This window comes from Ictidomys tridecemlineatus, chromosome 4, assembly GCF_052094955.1.
Source record: "Ictidomys tridecemlineatus isolate mIctTri1 chromosome 4, mIctTri1.hap1, whole genome shotgun sequence".
Lineage (NCBI taxonomy): Eukaryota > Metazoa > Chordata > Mammalia > Rodentia > Sciuridae > Ictidomys > Ictidomys tridecemlineatus.
Window position 1 is genome coordinate 179,242,342 of NC_135480.1, and position 23,461 is coordinate 179,265,802.

The 23,461-nt window shown below is 34.0% G+C and overlaps 1 protein-coding gene across 1 annotated transcript in view; it reads right to left on the reverse strand.

Moving 5' to 3' along the window:
- Erp44 (endoplasmic reticulum protein 44) overlaps positions 1 to 23,461 on the reverse strand; it is an 83,194-nt gene that overhangs the window by 48,290 nt on the left and 11,443 nt on the right. The window contains exons 2-4 of the mRNA XM_005326318.4: positions 7,075 to 7,147; positions 5,388 to 5,427; positions 542 to 657 (exon numbers count right to left, since the gene is read on the reverse strand). Of these exons, the coding sequence (XP_005326375.1) occupies positions 542 to 657; positions 5,388 to 5,427; positions 7,075 to 7,147 (229 nt within the window). The remainder of the gene's footprint in view (positions 1 to 541; positions 658 to 5,387; positions 5,428 to 7,074; positions 7,148 to 23,461) is intronic.

A 23,461-nucleotide genomic window follows, 5' to 3' on the forward strand; every position in this document is an offset into this window, starting at 1 on the left:
ACAAGAAAAAAAGTCCTGCCTTGAAGAACTGTTAAGTGCAGCTGATGAGACAACTAAAACACAATAAACCAGAACTACCAAATACAATGAATTTGATACTAGGAGAAAGGAAAGTTCAAATGTAATGGAAGCACTCAGGAGGAAACATTACTGCTAGCTCGCCAGTTCAAGGAAGAGAATCTGTCATGTATATATAAAACTACGATTGTATACCAAGTATTCCACAGACAAGCAAAATACAAGAAATTGGAATTTTATGAAAGTCTAACTAACACTAGTAACACTCTCACTAAAATTATCATCAGTAACAACTAATTATACCTCAAAGTCAATCTTAGCAAAATCTTTAAAAAATAACATCAAGCAAACTTTTATAGTGTTATATGTAGATTAAATATTAGCAATTTAGCTAAGGTTGCTAGAATCATTTTGGTTTGTTCTCCACTTAAAGCATGGCATTTCAAAAAAGAAAAAAAAAAGTATGCATGTAGAAGAGGAAGGAACAGAATTGTTTTTCCAGACTTCCTCGTGAGTTACTTACAATGCTGATCACAATCAACTCTGGCAAACACTACTTGATTTTTATGTGGATATTCTTCCTTAATGACATCAGAAGCTTCCTCAAAAATTGGATGCAACATCTGGCTGAAACGACACCTATACACAGATAAGCACACCAATTAGAAGTGAAAAGCAGAAATAATAAAATCTTAACTTTGGTTATCACCTACTGATATTTAGTATATGTAAAATAAATAACTTTGTTAGACAATCATATTTATTTAATCACGGGTTCTAATATCATTCTGTGGAAATGAAGGCAATTTTGAATTCAAAGACTATACTCCAATTCAAATACTGTATGAATGATTAAAAGATTTTTAGTTTTTTCACCTTAAGATAACTGCCAGTATTAGGGAGCTCACAGCTAAGAATCTAAGAATCTCTCACAGAAGCCATGAGATTAGACTGTAATATTCCCTCTAAGATATATTCCTAGGATTTATAACAACTCAGGCTTGAGCCTTTACGGAAAGAAATTTGCTTTCTTTAAATAATGAACATATTTTTATACCAGTGTACAAACTCTTACAAAAGTTTATTGCAAATATTATTCTAATCCACCTGGCTATCCTATCAAATCTCAGAGACAAGTTAGTATATTCATGTATATTCAACAAATAAGTTGTATTAGAGGATATATAGCATCTGATGAATTGTTTTCTCTCAAGATTTACCCCTTATTATGAATTTAGTATATCTGTAAAAACACTAAATGTATCAAGTCCCAAAGCAAATATTTTAAATTTCTCAAAGCCTTACTATCCATTTTTCCTCTTCTTTCTTTTTGTTACTTTAAAAATGGGGGGGCAAAGCCTATAAAATTCTAAACTTCTTACTTCTAATTCTGACTATTCCTTAATCAGGCCAACCAGTTTCACAAATACATGCTGTAGGTCATTAAAAGGACTAAGAAGAAAGAGAAAAGTCAGTATACGCATACATTCAAATCACTGGGTTAGAATGGACTTTCTCATATGGAATTGAGGCTATGTTAACAAATTAAAACAGCTACTACTGCTTCCAGAGCCCTTGTACACCAAGAAATTTACTTAAGTGAAGCCTGTGTGATTATATCATATATATTAGCCATAATCCAATAAAAACACTGTATAGAATATGAAATGATGCAAATATTATACCTCCTCCCTATTTCTTCTTGTATACATTTCTTCTAGCCTACTCACCTGACTTCCTAAGGAGATGTCCTAGAATATATCAAGGATCTGTATCTTCAATCTCTTGCTTTCAAGTGGTTCTTTCCTCTTTTAGCATTCTTAAATCTCTCCCATCTGGGATAGGTGGAAAGGGTCTGTGGACATCATGGACCGGGTCTTATGTGACTACGTATTCTAATAAGCATTCAATAGATGTCTGTTAAATGAATAAGCTAATATAATGGAGGAACCAGAGAGGCTAGGACTCCAGGTTTGTGGGTTCTTACAACTGGCTGAAAATAGGATAAGTGGAGGGAAATGGGAAGAGAACACCAGGGACTGATTTAGTTTTTTAAGAAATTTGGAGATGACCTAGTAAAGAAATAATGATCAAGCTTCTGGCTTAAGGGCAAAGTAAAGACTCACGTCCAGGGCTCCTTCTCTGTGGACTGTTCAGTTTCTGCCCAGCAAGTATTTAAGCACAGGTTCATGTTTAAAATTGCATCAGTTTTAATACTAAAAGTCTAAAGGGGAAGGTGAAATAAAAGTTCATTTCCAATATTATTGTACCTTCATACACATCTACCCACATGGAAATGTTACATTTATGAAAGTAACATCAAAAAAGCAATCAATCTATTGAAAGAGCCATAAGATCATCTGATCCTAATCTCCTATCTAGTGCTTAAATTAATCCTTAATAAATCAACCAAACAGGAAAATGTCTGCAAAGATACTTAGGGGCCACTTACTACTGTGCTCTACTTGGGGGGAAAATAAGCTTTGGAGTTAGACATACCTGAGTTAAATCCCAGTTCCACCACTTACTAAGCCGTATGACCTTTCTGAACCTCAACTTCCTCAACCTAAAATGGAAATTATAATACCTACCTACAGGGAAATTCTGAGCATTAAAAAAACACAGATGAGTCTGGCACATAACAGCATTATTAAGCACCTACTATGGTTTATTACTCTCTGAGGCATAGGAGTTATTTTTAGATAGTTCTATGAGAGAACTACTTCCAGAGAGAATCCAGAGTCTAGTTTTTGAGACCACAGAGAATATGTCCATGTCCTACAGTCAATTATCCTACTTTTCTCAGTTGAATACAAGAATACTAATTCATTAACAGCTCAGGCATTCCTTAGGTAGTATGTTTTCCTAAGTAACTGAAATTAGTTCACATCTCCAATTCAGTTTTTGCAAAAGGTTGGTAGTATGTTCTATTTTTCTTTCTCAATGCAAACAAAATTCTTCAGCCAAGAGAACTGATTCTAGTTTTTCCTCTGCTGCAATCTAATCAGGTAATCCTGGGGAAATACTTTACTCCACTGAATCTCACTTTTCTTATTTTTAAAGTAGACTTGCCTAGATAATCTTCCACCAAATTTTTTTAACAAACATTACATCTGGCCTAATTTACCTTGGATTTTTTTTTTTTTTTTTTTTTGCACTTGGAATTGAACCAAGGGGCATTTTACTACTGAGCTACATCTCCAGTCCTTTTTATTATTTTTTTTCATACAGGGCCTCATTAAGTTGCTAAGGGTTTAACCAAGTTGCTGAGCCCAGCCTCAAACTTGCAAACCTCCTGCCACAGCCTCTCAAGTTGCTGGGATTAGAGGTGTACGTCACTGCACCCAGAAGAAAACGCTATCTTTGTTATACATTTTATAAAGGATATTTTTTCTATATATTTCCAACTTTTTACTAAAGTTCTTTAAATATCTGTATCAAACATTCATTCAGCAGATATTTACATGTACTTAGCCATGTATTATGCAAAGTGCTTAGCAATTAATGTTGAAAAAAATATAGCTGTGGTAACTATTTCCTCAAAGCAGTGAATTATCAACTGGAGCATAGCCAAAAGTGCTTCCACTGGGTAAGATTGGGGTGTTATAGGAATTACACATATTCCCAAACTTAAAATGGGGTTAAATCCCAATAAACCCATCATAAGCTAAAACTATCCTAAACTGAAAAGCACCTAATATACCTATCTACCAAACATCATAGTTCAGCAACAAAGGGAGGAAAATGTAGAATACCAGCTGTTTACCCTTATGATCACACAAGTGACTGGGAGCTTCAGCTTGTCACCACTGCCCACTATGAAGACTGAGTACAGTATCATGTACCAACAGGTCAGGAAAAGGTCAAAATTCAAAGTATGGTTTTACTGAAAGTGTATCACTTTTGTATCATAATAAAGTAAGAAAAAAATCATAAGTCAAGTTATTATAAAATGGGGAAATGTGTATAAGAAATATTCCTAATCTGACTTGAGAGAAGGAGTAGGCATACTGATATAATGGCCTGAAGAAAATGGCACTTAAATTATTAAAAGATGATTAACACTTAACTAATTTAAAAAGTGGGTGAGAACAAAGAGCGATCTATCCAGGCAGAGGAAATATCATGAGTTCAGTGATGAAAGAATATAGAATTTCACAAGAATTTAAAGTTCTGTATGACAAGCAGACTATGGGAGTGCAGAGAAGCAAGAGACACTGCTGTGGAGATAGGAGATAGGCCAAAATATGAGGGGCCTTTTAGGCCAAAGTAAGGGCTTAAACTTAACCAAAAGGTAATGGAAAACCACGTAAGAAGTTTAAGATGGAGTGTAAACTAATCTAATTTGCACTGTAGAAAAGAACCCTGGCTTATATTAAAGAGAACAGAATAGAAAAAGACATAAATGAGGAATGAGTGAGGAAACTGCTGCAGAAATCTAGATAAACTGCTGGACTGTAGATAGCCCGAAGCAGGACAGTGGCAGCCTAGGCAGTAAGCCCTTAAAAGCAAATTACACCAGTGTTTCAAACTTCTCTCCAGCTAAATCTTCCTGCTTCCTATTTTTACAACACATTCTTTAAAATACTATATATCATGTCTTGGTTCTAGATTCTGGGAATACCAGTAAGACATAGCCTCTGCCATCAAAATCTGTTTGCAAAGATACAAAGAGATAAAATAAGAGTAAACCTCATGCAAGCTAAGTATCTCCAATTTGAAAATTCAAAATCAAATCAGAAGTGATGCTCAAACAGTTTCAGATTATAGAGTATTTCAAACTTTGGATTTTCAGATAAGAGACATTCAACTGGGAAAGTCTTTGCTAATATCTTAAAAATTTTTTTTAAATCTAAAATCTGAAACACTTCTGGTCACAAACATTTTGGATTACAGATATTCAATATTCAAGAAAAAGGAAGTGGTCAGTGGTCTATAGGATACCACATAAACTTAGAAGGCAGGATCCGATTCATATTAAGTAAAGGCTCCCTGCAAGGGGTGGCAGGTTGCATAAACTGAAAAATATCAAACAATATTTTTTCTTCTAAACTTACCACACCTAAATTCTGATCTCTAGACTCTGCCCTCTTTCCATGGTCAGCACAGAATACTGCATTACTGTTTTTGTCATATGTTATTTCTTTTTAAGATTTGGCATAATGGAATCAGTTATATTTCTCTCTTAAAACAAAATCTTGCCAAATTAAGATATTTATATGTGGATGAGCCTTAACTGATTTTGTAAATGGAATCCTATCTTGAAAAAAATAGAAGAAAGTTTTCCTATTCGTTACTCTCTATCACAGGAATAGTCATCTTCAGCAACAAAACAAAACAAAACAAAATATAAAAACAAGATTACTTACCAGTCTGCATAAAAATTTACTAAAGCAACATCAGCATTGTCTGAAATTGAGAAACAAAACCAAAGTTATTTGTGTCTACACAATTCTGACAAAAAGATACTATTTTCATTATGATCTTTCCCTTTTTATAAAGGCCAACTAAAAATCCACACTAACAGTTAAGTTCTCTCTCACCCAAAAACTCATGCAGTCATGGATGGCTTCGATATAATTTGCCCCTTTTCTCTATATGCTCTACTCTCCACTTTTATTGCACCTTAAATGAATATAAAACAAAAAGGAAATCAAATCTAGATCAATCAAGTCAGCTACTGATTAGCCTACTCTCCTAAAGCAGAATGATCTGGATTCTAATGATCCATTTGTTGATTATCTATATTCAAGAATTACAGAGAACTAGTTCTGTAAGTAAAATCCTATTTCACAAGAGACCTGTATAACTAAGCTATTTCGAAATTTCAGATGTCCCATCTAGTAGCAACAAGTGACCTATAATTAACAATGTTGCACAAGGTGTACATTTTTGTGGTTCCTATCCATTGAACAGTTACTCTCTGTTGTAAAAATAACTTACTACCATTTGCATATCAGGATGTGAAGACATGAGAAAGATATAGCACTGTTTCTTTGCCTAAACCTAATTAGAGAAATTTAAATTCCCCAAACAGTAACAAAATTAAAACACAAAGGTATTCCAGAATTTGGAAGACCAAAGGTGTGAGAATGAAACATGAGTTTCAATTTCCTTTCCCTTTTTACCATAAAGCGTGTTTTATCCACTTGCCTATTCAATCTAAAGCTGTGGTTCACAAACTGTAGTTCCTGAACCAGAAACACCATCATCACTTAGCAACTTACAGAAATGCAAATTTGGATGGGTCTAGCAGTTTCTAACAGAAATTGGGGTCATCAGAGCAATACAGATGTTAATAAATCCTCCAGGTGATTCTGAAACCTGGTAAGTTTATAGAACTACTGCTCTTTGGATCCCAGAATATGGAAATAGACTTTTTTATCATTTAAAGTTCTAGGAACACAAAACAATGTATGATGCTCAATGAATGTTTTAATCCCTTTTACCACTAATTCATTAGATTTTGTTATATGCAAACCAATGAGTGTTTAATTGCACATTTTCTTAAAGCCCCTAAATTGTGATCCTCTATTAACCATATCTTCACCTTCCCTTTATTATTCTTAAAAATCAGAAATGGTTTCTCTCAAGTTAATTTTATCCATAATCACAATGTCAAAAAAACAACGCATTAAATAAAACCTTTATTGAACTTAACCAATGACACTGTAATAGATCAGAATAGGTAACTTATTAAAAAAAAAAATCTATGCTGTGTCTAAAGACATTAACATTTAGTGCTGCATGGTGAGAACTACAAGCCTCTAAATAGTTTCAGCGAAATACTTTGTTAAGAATGGTATCTACATTAAGACAAAGAAGTAAAAAAGACTAAAAGCTTTACTTGTAACACAAGAAAGAAGACTTATACTTTTAAAGAAATTTTACTAAAACTAAAAAGCAAAAGTGCTTTATTTAAAAAAAAAAAAATCAATAAGCCATGGAATTAGAATGCCAGAGCTTCAACTATTCTAGGTAACTGAGATTTTGTTGTTTTTTATATAAACTCTTCACAGAGAAGAAAATATACTTTTAAAATATTGATGTACTTACTTAAAATTTCATCTATATTCTCTGTGTCAAGACTTGTTATTTCAGTTGTTACAGGAGTAAAAACCCAAGTTACCTGAAAATTTAAAAAATGTGAAATTAATGTCTTCAAAAAATAGGCAATTAAAGCAGTTTTTAGAATTAATGAATATGCCCCATATTTCCCCCTCTAAGCCTGAAGGAGTCAGAGTAGTCATTGTCCATTTCCTCTTACAGCAGTAAGAATTCCCTTAATCAGAGTGGGTAATGAGACCAGGGCAAAAGACAGGTAGCTGATTATCAAAGAAAAGGAAATGGATATATAACACTCCCCATCACCCAGTTGCTAACTGCCTGGGGAGAGAGGAGAAGGATCACCCCCTGCAGCTCTCTGCCTGCCTTTTGGTCACCAGGTAGGCAAGATAAGAGGAGGAAGGGGCATGAGAAGAAAGGAAAACTAAAATCTTAAGGGGCAAGATACCCCCACTCCCTCAGAAACCAGCTCTGGGCTCCCTCCTGTCTGTCTGTCTCTCTCTGTTCTGTTTCTTAAATAAAATTTACTTTTTGCTCTTGCAAAATAAAAAAAGAGAGAGAGAGATTATAAACATATGGGGAAAATGAGTGGAGTAGAAAAAGGAGATAAAGGAAAAGGGAGGAGGGATAGGAAAAGGGAGGAAATGCAGAGTAAACTTAACAAAATTACACTAAGTGCATGTATAAATACACCACAATGTATTCCTCGTTTGTGTGTATCTATAAAGCACCAATAAAAAAAATAAAAATTAATGAGTAAAATTGGATCCACTTGTTCCTTAGAAAATCATCAAATGATTTTAATCTTTATTAACTATTCTAACCCAACACTATATTAATGAAATATGAGAAATATTAATTTCTCCAGCCTAGAAACTAGCAAAATGAGAATTCCTGTACTTCTAAACACAGAAAAGAAATTGTTTCTAGACAATTGGGAAAACTGACATTTACTCACCCATTTAAATAAATACTTTCAACACCTTTATCTCTACAGCACACAAGAAAAAATTTGCCAGAGATTATCAGTTTTGAAAGTATTAATATAAAAGCAAAGCTGTTTGCTAACTCTATTCCATCATGTTTCTGAGAGCAAATTAATGAAAAACTGAGAAAAGACTTGCCATAATTATAAAGCAAAAGTTCTTCCTGCATTAGTTTCACTTAGTGATAATAAAAATGTATTAAGTCAGAGGCTATTAAATAGGGGGAAAGAATGTTTTTGCTTTCACTTTGGTATCTGAAATCCAAAGTTCAAGAAAATCTTCACCTGCCATCTGTAAAACAAAGATAAATTTTAAGCTAAACCAGCAGATTTTTGCTTTTTAAAAAGTAATATTTATTCTTTTGTTTCATGTGTAGAAAACTGTATTTGCTACCCAGAAAGTTTTTTGTTCAAAACAGAATTTGGTATGGAAATTCATTCACTGAATCATTGCTTTTTACTGAGTGACAATCAACGACAGGATCTGATCAGAGTACTAAAAAGTATGGCCAGCTTTTTCATGGAGACTTATAGTATTCAATAGCAATGATTTAAAATTTTATAATTCACCAACGATTCAATCTAAATGATATATAGAGACACCTTTATACTAGCATATAAATAATCTCAGCTAATTTATATTTCCTTAGACTTATTCTTTTTTTTTTTTTTTTAGGGGAAAACCTAAGGATAAAATGAAGGCTTATATTCAAGTAACCAAAATGGAGTAGCCAATAATGGACAACCATGTCTGCCAGCACCGATAAATTATACTCTTCTAAAAGCTAAAGTGAGCCAGGCATGGTGACACATGCCTATAATCCCAGCATCTTGGGAAGCTGAGACCCTAAGCAACTTAGTGAGACCATATCTCTAAATAAAACATAAAAAAGGTCTGGGGATGTGGCCCAGGGGTTAAGTGCCTGGGTTCAACCCCCAGTACAAAAATAAAACAAAACAAAACAAAAAACACCTAAGTGACTGTAATCGCCAAATAACTTGACTTTATACATAATTTTGTTATTTTTAATGCCTGAAAAATTAACTAGAAAGATGAGAAGTCCCTTACTAGACATTATTATTCATGCGGTTCAGGACATGTTATATCACAATATCATACATGGGTATTCAACAAACAGCAGAAGCAGAAAAGATCTCTCTGACCTTCTCCCCTGAATCAGGCCATAAAATAATTCTCTGACTTTCTAAAGTAGGTTATAAGACCCTCATGGGAGAAATAACCTCCATAGAAGAAAAGAAAATCCCCATCTCAGAAGATGCAAAGACACCAAGAACAATCTAACATTACCCATTAGATCATACATCCTTTTGTCCACACTTCTTTCTGCATGACTTTATTCCATACTTCTTTCTACATAAATATCCATTCTTCATCAAAGGATAAGAATATAGTTTCCCTTGTTTCTTTTGGTCATCATTTCTAAATGATCTCACACCACACAAAACTGTATTAAGCCAGGTGCAGTGGCACACACCTATAATCCCCACTACTAGGGAGGATAGGTGCGAGGATTGCAAGTTCAAGACAAGTCTGGGTAATTTAGCAAGATCCTATCTCAATTAAAAAAAAATTTAAAGGCTGAGATGTATTTCAGTGGTAGAGGGCCACTGAGTACTGAGTTCAATTCCCAGTACTGGGAAAACAAAAGAAAGAAGGGGGGGGCAGGGAACCTTATATCATTTTTTTTTAAATAAATTTGCATACTTTTCTCTTGATAATCTGTCTTTTGATACACGGATCTCAGGCATGAACCTAGAGATGGCTGAGGAAAGAAGTATTTTCTCCTCTATAATCATTCAACATCTTACTGATACTTCCCTTATAAATTTATGACCAACTCTCAATAAGTGTGGAACCCAATTATATTGATACAGCAAGATTTTATAGTTATATGTTGGAGAAAAACTTAAGAAAACAGAAAAATATTATCACACAGCAATAAAGCTGATCATTATCAAAGTCAAGTCATTAAATACCAGTATTTAAGAGTCTACTAGGTACTGAGGGCACTAAGGCATGGTACACTTCTCCAGGAGCTATCAATCTAGTAACAGTGACACAGAGGGAAGCAAATGAAATAAATGCTAGATTACAGATATGGTGATGATTTTAATTTGTATAATCCAAGCGATCCTGAATCTGAAGAGTTTGTTATCACCTATTCAAATATAGGTTTGCAGAGAATTTACATTAAAATTCTAAAATTAATTGCCTTTGACTTTGAAATATTTACATGGCAAGAATATTTTTACATGATAGGTAATGGCATAAATGAGGCAATGATCAACTTGGCTGCATTAAATAGACAACTATTACTTAATAGCACTGCACTAATAAATATGCCACTGATAAGACTGGCATTACATTAATATCTGTGTTTGTAGAAGAGTCCAAAGCAAGGAAACTGTCTCTGACCCAAAAATCTCTCTTTCCCAAGAGAGGAAAGGAACCTTCTCTTATTATAATTAACATTTCTATTAATATGCAGTATGAAAGGAAAGACAGGTTGTTTATTTGAATTCTTAGCAAGCTCCACTAGTCTGACAAATTGTTTCTTTTCATGTCAGCCCTGGGCAGAAATAAGATTCTCCTAGGGAAACATCTTTATGTGTCAAACACTACAGGGCTTAAGTAAAATAAAGACAAGTAGCTGCAGGTCAGGAAGGGAGGATGGGAATCATTAATTTTTTTTTTTTTTAAACTTAGATTGGAAGGAAACTTTTATTTTTTTTAAATAAACAAAAAGTTACAAGAAAATTCTTAATAATATTTCATCACTAGAGGTTATATTTTCCATGACTATTAAGATCTTCTATGAAGAATATAGGACAGACAACATATAAACATACAGATAGAAACATAGTATTTTACAACTTCGTCATTCTCTTCAGTTAATTAGCTTATTTTCTTGTTATAGAAGGCAGGGAGCAAGACAACTCCAATCATCCTCCACAATTCATTAGATAATATTTCGAACATGCATTTACTGTACCAACTGTTAAACATCTCAGTCTGGGATATTTAGTGATGTGATCTTACATGTAGAAAGGCATACCAGTGAAATGGGTAATATTATACAAAAACTCATTTAAGAAACAGTGACTGACTAGCTTTAAATTGTAATTAATTTGTCAGCAAGTAAAAAATGTTTTCTTCCATTACACAGAAGGTTTTTAAAAACTGAGGTACCTATGAGAACTACAAAGCTTTCCTTAAACTTCCCTGTAAAGGCCACCTAATTGGATGGTAATACCAGCCTAGTCCCATTTCCACAGCACTTTGAAGAGACCCATCAGACAACTGCTTCTCCCAAAAAGAGCCCCACTTTTTTGCCTCCCTCTATTTGCATAAATGGTCTGCTCTACCCAGAATATCTTCTTCTCCACTACTTCATGATTAGTCCTTCAAGGACTGAGTCGTTCTTCCATGAAGCTCTGGTTTTCCTGGTAGAAAATGGCTTTTCTTTCTCATTAGTCCAACCTGCTCCATGGGACGGGAAGAGAAAAGGGGAAAAAGCAAGCAAGGGAATGTGAGTTACTGATAACTTAAAATTTTCTCTAGATTAAGCTCAAATTGAAAAAAGATACCAATAATAAAGTTTATTACATGATAAAGCAAAGTATTTTAGAAATAAATTTCAGCAAGACTTTTTATTAAGCAGTCTCTCAATTGCTACAATATTAACAATATACCCATGCTATAATACTATTACATATAAATATTCAGGTATTCATTGCTAAGCCCCAGTGCTGTTCCTCTATTAAAAATATCAACAATTGGGCTGGAGATGTGGCTCAAGCGGTAGTGCGCTCATCTGGCATGCACAGGGCTGGGTTCATCCTTAGCACCACATAAAAATAAAATAAAGATGTTGTGTCCACCGAAAACTAAAAAATAAATATTAAAAAATTCTCTCTCTCTCTCAAAAAAAATCAACAATTAAAAAGGCAATAATCCAACAGAATTTTCTTCAGAATCATGAATTAACACCAATAATAATACACATGGAAATGAATTATTAAAAGTTTCTCTGTACATAATTCAAAAACCAAATGCAACTTCCTAGTACATTAAGACCAGTGGTTACCACCCAAAAATATACTTTTAATGGGAACGGTCATGATACTCTCTAAATTGGATGTCTCACTTCAATTTACTCTGCCCAGAGGCTAGACTAATCTTTCTGAATGCTGCTTCATGTACTTCAATTCCTCTGCCAAAAACCTCCAATCGTTTTTTGTCTATAGAATAAGACAAAAAGTTTTAACTCCTTCACCTATCAGTTAAAGCCATTCACAAACTAACTTGTACCTGCTTTCCTGAATCACATCCTGCTTTCAATTTATACGTCATATTCTAACTAAAATGAACTACTTTTAGAATAACCATACATTCTAGTTAGTCATATATCCTAGCTTACTTGAGAGACCCCTCCCAGATCATGTCCACTGCCCTGGGATTTTATTAATAGTACCATCTATTTCAATCTTCAGGAGGTCCCAGTTCAGGCATAAATTATATAGTCACCCTGTGTTTGATAGACCCTTGGCAACTAAGAGGAATTGTACCAAGATCTTCACAAATCCTAAATCATTTAAGCTAAAATGTCTTTTCACATAACATCTGACAAAATGAAAAATGAAAATGAAAGTGAACAGAGAAGAATAAAAATGTACTAAGATACGAATGCTAAGCCAACCACTAGCCTCACTCATTGACTTGAAACACTAGCCTCTCAGCAAGGAAATAAAATCGGTAACTCATAAAAATTGCTACATGATCCTTTCAAAGGTCACACAAACAGTACAAATCCTAGAAGTTATAAATTCAGAATGCAAGGGGTCTACAGTATCTGCAATTCTTAAAAAAATGTCTCATTATTCTTATGCCTCTATGTCTTACTCATGCAATTTTATTTTCTCTTTTAGAACAGCTAAGAAAGCCTATCTAATTTTTAGGGCCCAATGCAAAAGCTATGTTTTCTTGAAGCCCTTCCTTGTGGTTCCAGAAAACGACAATCTATTTCTCTCCTCTGTGAACCTGTAGAACATTTTCTGTAGGGCATTAATTTCTTATTCTTTATTAAGGAAAGAAGCATAGTAATTTTATCCTCAAACTGGATATTTGTATTGAGAACTTACTTCCTCCAACAGATTATTAATACTTTCAAAAGTAAAGACTGCACCTTATTCAAATTTTATCCCATAGATCACCTACTAATATACCCTACTGTACACAAAAGGATTCAAATATGTATTAAATGAATACATGGATATAGATTATGTTAATACACTAACAATTCAGATATGAGAATTCACATCTCAATGCTGGAGATGAGAAGTGGGAGGTAAAGGTCCAGAAATCATATAGCCAAGAAATGTTTTGAAGATGTTTAAGAAAATAAGATTATCAAATTAGAATGAAGTTATACTGCAATTTGATTTTAATTAGTTGGTGGTAAAAAGCAAAATACTCGGTGAGAATTCATAGACTTACAAGGAATCTCTGAAGTGATCTTACCACCTGTCACAAAAGCCCCTCCTCTATATCATTATCTAAGAGCTGTCATGAGCTCTTAGTGATACCTTCTCTGGCTCCCCACACTGTTCTTTGGCATGATTTACAGGAACTTCAGCACTTACTATCCACATATAAAAACAGCTTTAAGATCTATTATGCACAGTGTGGTGACTACAGTTAATAATAATATATCTTATTCTTGAAAGTTGCTAAGAAATTTGATCTCAAATGTTCTCATCACAAAAAAAATGATAAGTATGTAAGGTGACAGGTATGGTAGTCAGCTTGATTTAATCATCTTGCAATGTATACATATATCAAAATACCATATTGTACACTATAAATACATGTAATTTTTATTTGTCAACTATACTTTAATAAGGCTGGGAAGAAATAAAGAGAACCATTAGTACATTCCCTCCCTCCCTCCCTCTCTCTCTCTCTCAGAGTGAGAGCAAGAGCGCTATGTTTACATTAGTGGATAAAAATCCAGCCCATTTGGAACTTAAGACCTGAGGCTAATAAAATCCCAAGAAGAGGTTATCAAATATTATTTGTTAGCAAGAAGTATTTGCTAGACTTTATTGGAATGTCTTAGTAAATAAGTTAGAAAATAAGAAGTATTTCTTTACAGTAAATTTGTTTAAAATTCAATATTTTAAAACCTTATTATTTCAAGTGTGGCCCCTGAACCAGCAGCACTAGCATCACCTGGAAGCTTGTAAGAAATGAAGAACATCAGGTTTCAGCTCAGATTAATAAATCAGAGCCTTGATTTTAATAAAATCCCCAGATTGATTCCTATGCACATTAAAGTTTAGGGAGCATTGCTTAAGCCTTTTATTCTAGCAGCAAACATATAAGTTCATGCAAAACTCTGCATGATGGTTGTGTTCCTCTTATATGCACACAAGAACAGGCAGGACTCAAGTGACAATTCTCCAATGACATGTACATTGCTGTGATTTTAGAAAACATTTAGCATCTGTAATCTTATTAGAAACTCACAGATGTTACTTTTCAAAAGTATACTATTTGATGCTTAAAAAACATCTTAAGTAGATATTTTGCATATTAATTGACATTAAATAGAAGTGTCAATAAAGGATGTTTCTTCTGGGTAGCATTATTATTCTCAGTTAGCATTACTTCCACCAGGCTTTTTGCAGTAATAGCTTAGTGTACTTTTACTAAATCTTTCATTTACTTATCCTTCTGTTCAGAGATTTTTCAAAGCTCTTTACAAACTTTCTTCCCTATAACAAAAAATAAGTGATAAACCAGACAACTGCTCTCTCACATTTTTAATCCAGACTGACAAGTAAGCCTACCACCCAAAGTCCCAATGCCCATGGGACCCAGGCTGCTTCTCCTCCCTGGAGGCCACTTCTCTGAGTGCATGTCAGCCCACTCTTATTCTCAGTTTTGCATTAAGCTGGCAGTCAACAGAAGCATAAAGGTTTGCAGTTGGCTGCAAGGAGCTAGAGAGGTTGAAAGATCCCTGGAGAAAAGATGCTGAAGCTGACAGGGACTAAGGGCCTTGAAGGTGGGAATCAATCAAGGCACATCTCACAGTGTTAGTATTCCCAGAAGCATTATAATGAACTAGCAGTTCAAAGAGAAAGAAAAAATAGGACTAAGTGTAGAGTAACGCTAGGAAGCTACTTTAACCCTTAAATTGCTTAGTGTTACAACCATCCTATAGTATCAGTTCGACCCACTTTGACGGAATCTGCATTTATAAAGGAACATAAGAACAATAATAAGAATTCTCCACTAACTCAAAATATGTGCAGACATGTTTGAGAAAACAAATCTGTAACAAAAAATGCAAAATTAAATAATATAATCCCTAGTCAGCAAAAGCAACCACAGACAAAAAATAAGGAGACAAAAATTGTTGAAATTCATATTTTTTGAAGTTATTTGATCATGCATGGATTTCCATTAAAAACTGATGTCTGTTTTGGCATTTGTAGTAAATGGATGGAAGTGGAGACTATCAAGCTAAGTGAAATTAGATAGTCCCAAAATGTCAAAGGTAGAATGTTTTCTCTGATATACAAAATCTAATCCAAAATGGCGGGGGGGGGGGAGGGATATGCAACAACTACAAAGAGAAAGGGAAAGGGAGAGGGAATTTCATCAAAATAGAGGAAAGATCAGCAGACTAGAAGAAAGGGATGGAGGACGAGGAGGAAGGGACAGGAAAAGGGAAGAACAATAGAATGAATCTGACTGAACTTTCATGTTCATGCATGGATATGGCAAGGTGGGCCACACATTGAGTATAATCCACAGGACATCAATTAAAAATAAAAGTAAACTGTAAATGGATTGAAGAGGGACTGTGGAGTGGGGAGGGAAGGTGGGGGAAAAGTGCTAGGGACGAATTGGAGGAAATTGTGTTCCATACTTTTGTGAAAATGTCAGTGTGTATCCTCGTGTTGTATGTGACTAAAATGAATAAATATTTTTTTTAAAGTTAAAAAATAAATAAACTGATGTCTGTACACAAATATATAAGAACAAATACCACTAATTATTACATATAATGCATCAATTAAAAAGCAAAACAAAAAAAATTGATGTTATATGTATTTTATTCTTCGATATATCTAAAAATGGTACAAACTAACTTATCTGAAAGAGACAAGGCATTTCTCTAACCTTCAGAGAGGATGTTCCTGTTATAAAAAGATTTCTGGAGCTGGTGTCAATTTCTCCATGTGTGGAAAGGATTCTTTTCTTAAAATCACTATACTGTGCTCTTCTAGATCCCCAACTTCTAGCAATGGCAGCACTCATGAAGCATGGGAATGAGGAGAAAAGTCAAGATGAGAAGTGTTCTCTCCCTTTTCTGCACACACACTGGAGCCCAGGGGTGAGAAATGGCAGTAACGAGGAGATAATGTCCTATTTATCATTATCTCCCAATATTAACCAGCAGTGGTCCTTGTAACTAACTTTCCAGAACAAATAATTGCAAATGAGAGAAAATTACAACTGCTGCACTTTGAGATGCACTGTACTTCCTGCCCAGGATGCCTGATGAAACAAAGTTGCCTTAAAGAGAACTGTTATGGTTTGGATCTTAACCCATTAAATCCCAAGTTTCAATTCTGTGAATATTTCAATTTAATTGACACAGATGTATTAAAATAGGTGGGAAAGCATAACCTAGAATTGATTACATAATTTATTATCAATAATACTAATGACATGATTGATATTATTAATGAATATTATCACTAATCACTCACTATTATTTTTCTCAAAAAGCAAAAACTTAAAAACATAAATATTTATTTCAAAGTTACCACAAATGGCATACTTGTTGTTCAGTTTTAGTGTCTACAGGCATTCGTTCCTTCAATGGGACAATGGGACAGAATGAATTAAAATTCCCACAAAGGCCAGACTGTGGCATTAGGTGGTGGAACCTTTAGAAGGTAAGGCCTACTGAAAGGAATTTAGACCACTGAGGGACCCCAGCCCCTTCTTCTCTTTCCTTCATAGTTAACATGAGATGAGCAGCCTCCTCTACCACACACTCCCTGCCATGATAAAATGCCTCACCACAGGCCCAAAGGCAACAGGCCAGGTGATCATGGACTGAAACTTCTGAAATCATGAGTCAATATAAATCTTTCCCCTTTTCTCAGGTATTTTGTCACAGTAGCAGAAAGTAGACTGACACGAATAGTCTACATACACGTTGGTTCATATATTTTTTTTTCATCACTCATTCTACAAATATTTCACTGAGTCTTCTATTACATGCTAGATACTGTGGGAGTAGTACAAATATATGGAGTTTATATTACTTGAGATCATCAGACTTCATTTACATATTAAAACTGATTTTCTCACTTAAATATTTTAAGAGTCAAGCACACTTCCTACAAAATCATTATCTATTCTAAAAAGAAAATAACTGCTGGGCACTGGACAATGAGAATCACTTTGTATGTCAGCACTCCCTTTTTGCCAGGTATTCAATTAGGCTTGAGTGAATTTTAACATGTAGCAACTGTATGGACATTGTTACTGAAAATCTTTTATGTATATATATTTATGTTTTAGTTGTAGTTTGACACAATACCTTTATTTTATCTATTTATTTTGATGTGGTGCCGAGGATTGAACCCAGTGCCTCCCTAGGTGAGCATTCTACCACTGAGCTACAACCCCAGCCCCCTGAACAATCTTAATATCAATTAAAGTGGGAAAACCAGATATGCTTCTGGGTGGGATGCAATAAGAAATACAGTACCATTTGCTAAGTGTTCTTAACAAGAAATTAAACTTAACATCAATCTAACCAAGCCCAACAACTGGTATAGAGGAAACACTGGATGTAGAGAAACATGTAAAATGACACTGTAAGGATCAAAAGAGGCATTCTCAGAACACAGGAAATTTTATAGGAAAAATGGCAGCCTATCTTCATGTGGGCCCTCCCCAGGGGTAGACCTTAAGATGAGGAGACAATATTTGGGAGATGAAGGAGAAATGGGAAGTATGACAGGAACACAGCCAACATACTACATTGTGTTGTTTTGATATACTAAACGTTTTGGTATCCTAAACATTGGCCACTGTTTTCACTTTGCAATTTTTAAAAAGTTTCACAGTTTATGCTGAATACACACTGATATCTCCTAAATTATATAACAAATTATTTAATCCTCCTATTTACCAGCTTTTGCTATTGGTATATTCATTCTACACTCAAAACGTGAAGGAAATAGCTCACATTAAAGAATGCCTTAATTTCACTACTAAACACAGGGCCCTGATTATTTTTTGGTGAGTAAACAACCTTCAATGAAAACTGTTTTCCATGAAAACAACAAGTCTTCTTCTTTTCTGTATTCAATTAGTTCTAAATTAACTTTCTTATAAAAGAAAAATCATTATTTTAAAAACATCTCTGGCTTTCAGAATGCAGTTGAACTTTACTTTGTGCTTCAATATGAAAAAATTTCAATAAGTCAGTTAAACTTATGGTTATTGCTATGGTAGATGTATTTGGTCTTATTTCTGTCAAATTATTTTTTCAGTTAACATGGTTTTTAATAATTTTTTACTGGGTTGGGGTTGTGGCTCAGTGGTATAGTGCTTGCCTCTCATGTGTGAGGCACTGGGTTCAATTCTCAGCACCACATATAAATAAATGAATAAAATAAAGGTCGATCAACAAGCAAAAAAATATAAAATTTAAAAAATTTATTTTACCTAGTCAAACTAGATTTTTTTTGTCTTAAAAGGTAGTTTTTTTTAAATACACAGAAAGTTTTGTTTTTCTTGTAGTGGCAGTCATTATATTAAATATTTTATTCATCTGCACATTCTCTGCTATTATATTCATCTTTATTAAAATGCTGGACTATTCAGTCATGGGGATGCACACCTGTAATCCCAGAGACACAGGAAGCTGAGGCAGGAGGATAGCAAGTTCAATACTAGTGTCAGGAACTTAGCGAAACCCTGTCTCAAAAGAGGGGTGGGGTGCTGGAGGTATGGCTCGGTGGTTAAATGGCTGTGTTAATCTCTGGTATAAAAAAAATATTTAATTAAAAAATTTAAAAAAAAAAACCTGGACTATGTTAGCTCCCTATAACCAAATTTCTAAGGCAGCTCACTGGAGGACAAGTCTACAGCTCTTCACATTTTGGCCCTAACCTACCAGAACTTTATCTTCCAATGATATACAACTTGAACTTCCAGAGCCAGTCTTAATCACTTAACTTCATTCATAGAAACAACTCTATTCATGTAACCTAGTCAGTGTTCTCTGCCCTTTTTCTGCACTAATTTTTCTAGAATGCTTTCTAGAAAGAAACTTTACAGTACTTGTGGCATGTCTTTTTTTTTTTTTTAATCTTCATCATGAAAATCTCTATCAGTAGACTATAAGCTCTTAAAGAGCAAGATGTGTCATCAATTTCCTGTAGGCCCTACTTGGCTCAGTGCTTCCATCTCCAAGGGTTCTCATCTGAGGATGCCATGAGCCTGTACAAGAATTAGAGGATAGGTTCTTGGTGAGCTCTACTGGTAGAACTGTGATCAACATGTAGAAGAGAAAGGTGCATGTGTTCAACTCTGTGAGGCAAAATTTTCTAGTGGCATGACTTTATGACAGATTGGATTTTCCTGTAAGCCCTCTATTATAGCAAGTTTTCAACCTGAAGACAAATGGCCATTCTGCCATTTGTCAAGGACAGCCATGCATAAAGTAGAAGGGGAGAATATTCTACAGCTAGATAAACTATTATCCCCTTCAAGTCTGAAATTGTGAATAACTACTATTCTAACCTAAAGACAGCAGAGACTACAAGAGGATAATGGGGGCTAAAGAACTGAATAGGGAAGTGAGATGAGTTAAGCAGTAAACAGATAATTTATTGCTGAGTAAAGTTTCTGATTCTACTTTAATGTTCTCTTTACATTTCAGGATACAGAAAAAAGATTATAAATTACATATTTTTGTAGGCTTCACATTTGATACTTATTTGACTAAGTGATCCATTTAGAAGACTATAGACTTCTTATTTGAAAACTGTTGTTTGAATTACTAAAAACAAAATGTTCACTGAAATTGCTGCAATAATTTCACTTACTGATAAATAGGAAAATTATGTTCATTCCTATAACATGTGAGAATTACTTCTACACCTTATAATGTCTTTCTAATATTTATAATCCAAAAATAAAAAGTTAAACATGCACGTATGAGCACACTCTATAAAAATGCTGTAAAAAAATAGAATAAACAAAAAAAGAGAAAAGAAATTGAAAAAACATATGAAGGGGAATAATTTTCCTGAATTGTAAAGTTCTTAGAAATATGTAAGAAAAAAATATCTTAACAGAAAAATTATAGCCTCCAGGAAGAGAAAGAGGGTCCTCTACTTACAAACTTTCAATTTACAAACTTAAAAGTTTTCACAGATGCAAAGCAAACACCATCACATAGGCTCTGCCTGTCCTCAACAGATGAAACTATTCATCCTTGGTAAAAGGTATCATTCCAGACTTATGGCAAGGGTACTAACAAATATAATTTCAGCATCTATACTTATATTTAAGAGAAATGTTTTCATTATTTTTTAATGATTTCCATTTAAAAAAAAAAAAGTTATGCCAGGCATGGTGGCACACACCTGTAATACCAGCAGCTCAGGAGGCTGAGGCAGGAGGATTTCGAGTTCAAAGCCAGCCTCAGTAACTTAGAGAGGCCCTAAGCAACTTAGTAAGACCTGTCTCTAAATAAAATATTTAAAAAGGACTGGGGACGTGGCTCAGCAGTTAAGTGCCCCTGGGTTCAACCCCCAATACAAAAAAAAGAAAAAAATTATATTTACACACACATTTGTTTTTTTTTTTTACTGGTACTGGTTTTAATTACCTAATATAATTTATTGATATAAACTATCCCAGTCCCTGACAATGAGTCAAATAAACTTTGAAAACAAGAACTCTGCTTTCTCTTAAAAGAAAATGTACCCTAAAGACACCCTTATGCCTTTCTTAAACCTTAAAAAGCCTTTAAACAACACAAATAAAAGTGCATTTAAGGTCACTCAGAAAACATCTTTTATACTATCTTCACAATATCTGGAATCTTTATTAACTAACTACTTATATGGAAATATAAAAAAGCTCTCTGCTAGTTTCCTCAAATACCACAATCCACTTGCATTAGAAGTGGATGACCCAGGAAAGCTAGATATTACTGCACAAATGAGTATTCCCCAAATAAAGTAAGCTAGAAAGACATCAAACACAGCAGCCTTATGTGCAATGTAAATCTGATTATTTTGCTGCACAACACGACACAACACTGGATACTTCTCATAATTAAAAGCTATTTCTTGAAGATTCATGTTGTTATGGTTTTTTTGTTTGTTTGTTTTTCAAGGTAGATAGTGATAAGTCAATGACCCATATTTTATTTTATTTTTATTGTTTTTTATAATACTTTTATTTCACTTATTTATTTTTATGTGGTGCTGAGGATTGAACCCAGGGCCTCGCACGTATGAGGCAAGCACTCTACCACTGAGCCACAACCCCAGCCCAATATTGTTATGTTTTAAATCACTCTTTTGTTGAAGATAATAACAATTGTGTACCAAGGAGTTCTTCTTAACTGTGGACTGGAAAATACAATTTTCTCTCTCTTCCAACCAATTCCTGATCTTTCCAATAATGGAAGGTTTAAGTATTATGAGATTAGAAAATTTACTTTAGAAAAGTAAAACCATACAATAAACTTTTCTTAATCTAAACTGAAATGCCCATCATAAATTATTTCATCTGCCAATAGATTCTCAATAAATACTTTCATCACAGTATCCAAATTTCAAAAGATTTTTTATAACAGATTTGGCTTATGGCCAAAACTTACTAAAAGTAGTAAATATTACACATGCTTTCTGTGTAAATAAATTTACAATCTATTGGAAGCAATGTTTAAGAGCTAAATACTGTGCATAAAGTCAGACTTATCAGAGCAAATAAAGCTATACACCAGAAATTTGGAATCTTCCACACTTACACAAATAGGAGTTTTATTTTTTCATATTTTCAGTGACCCAAAGTCTGCAGTAATAATCTACTCTTCCCTTACTGGAGAAAGATTATATATTTCTAAGAATCATCATCATTTTCCATATCTAGTCAATTACAAGTCAGAGATATAGTTTTATAGTTTTTGAATGATTTTGAATGCTCAAAGTAATAGAAATGATGCTTTTCTAGAAATATGAAACTAATGATACCTTTCAAATAGCAAGAGTAAAAGCTTACTTCCCCACTTTCACCATACCACTTATAGAAATTTATTTGCTTTTGTATTAAAAGCAGAAAAGCATATCAAATTGGATCTTTATTTCTATCAATCATAATTACCTTTGTCACTATTTTGATAAAAACCAAGGGAAAGTGACAAGTTGATAAGCACTTTAAGAAACCACTACTATTTGGAATCAGACTTTTAAAATAAAAAGCATCATCCATTTATTCATTTCAGAGGGTCAAAAGAGAGTACAGTTGGGCTAGGGTTGTGGCTCAGTGGTAGAGTGCTTGCCCGGCATGCATGAGGCACTGGGTTTGATTCTCAGAACCACATATAAATTAGTGAATAAAATAAAAAGTCCATCAACAATTACAAATATATATATATATTTGTTTTAAAAAAAAAAAGACAGTACAGTCACAAAAGGATGGTCAGCACAAGCACTAGCCACGTCCATCATACTTTCTCCATTTCACAGTGACTCCATTTGTCCAGTACACTGCTCTTCTCTACCCAATAATTTATAAAACAAACATCTCCTATATACCAGACACAATGCAATGTAGTACTCTGTGGACACTGTATCTTAATATTACAGCCTTGCAAATAATTAGCTCCACTTTTAAGTCAGAAAAACTGAGGCTCAGAAAAAGAAGGAAAATTGTCTAATATCATACAGCTAAAAAAGAGAGCGAGCCAGAAATGAAGCAAATCTTTCTAGCTTCAAAGTCTCTCTACCTTTTAGTATTATTAATAATCATGGAAATCCACATCCTAGAACTACTTCTATAATGCACCAACTCTCCCTGAGACAGATGTATATTATACAAATTAGAGAAAGAATCCAAATAATAAATATGTATTTGAAGCATGCAGCATATTTTTATTCACTAATTTATATGAAGTGCTGAGGATCGAACCCAGTGCCTCATGCATGCCAGGCAAGTACTCTATCACTGAGCCACAACCCCAGCCCTCTGTACTCTCTTTTGACCCTCTGAAATGAATAAATGGATGGTGCTTTTTATTTTAAAAGTCTGATTCC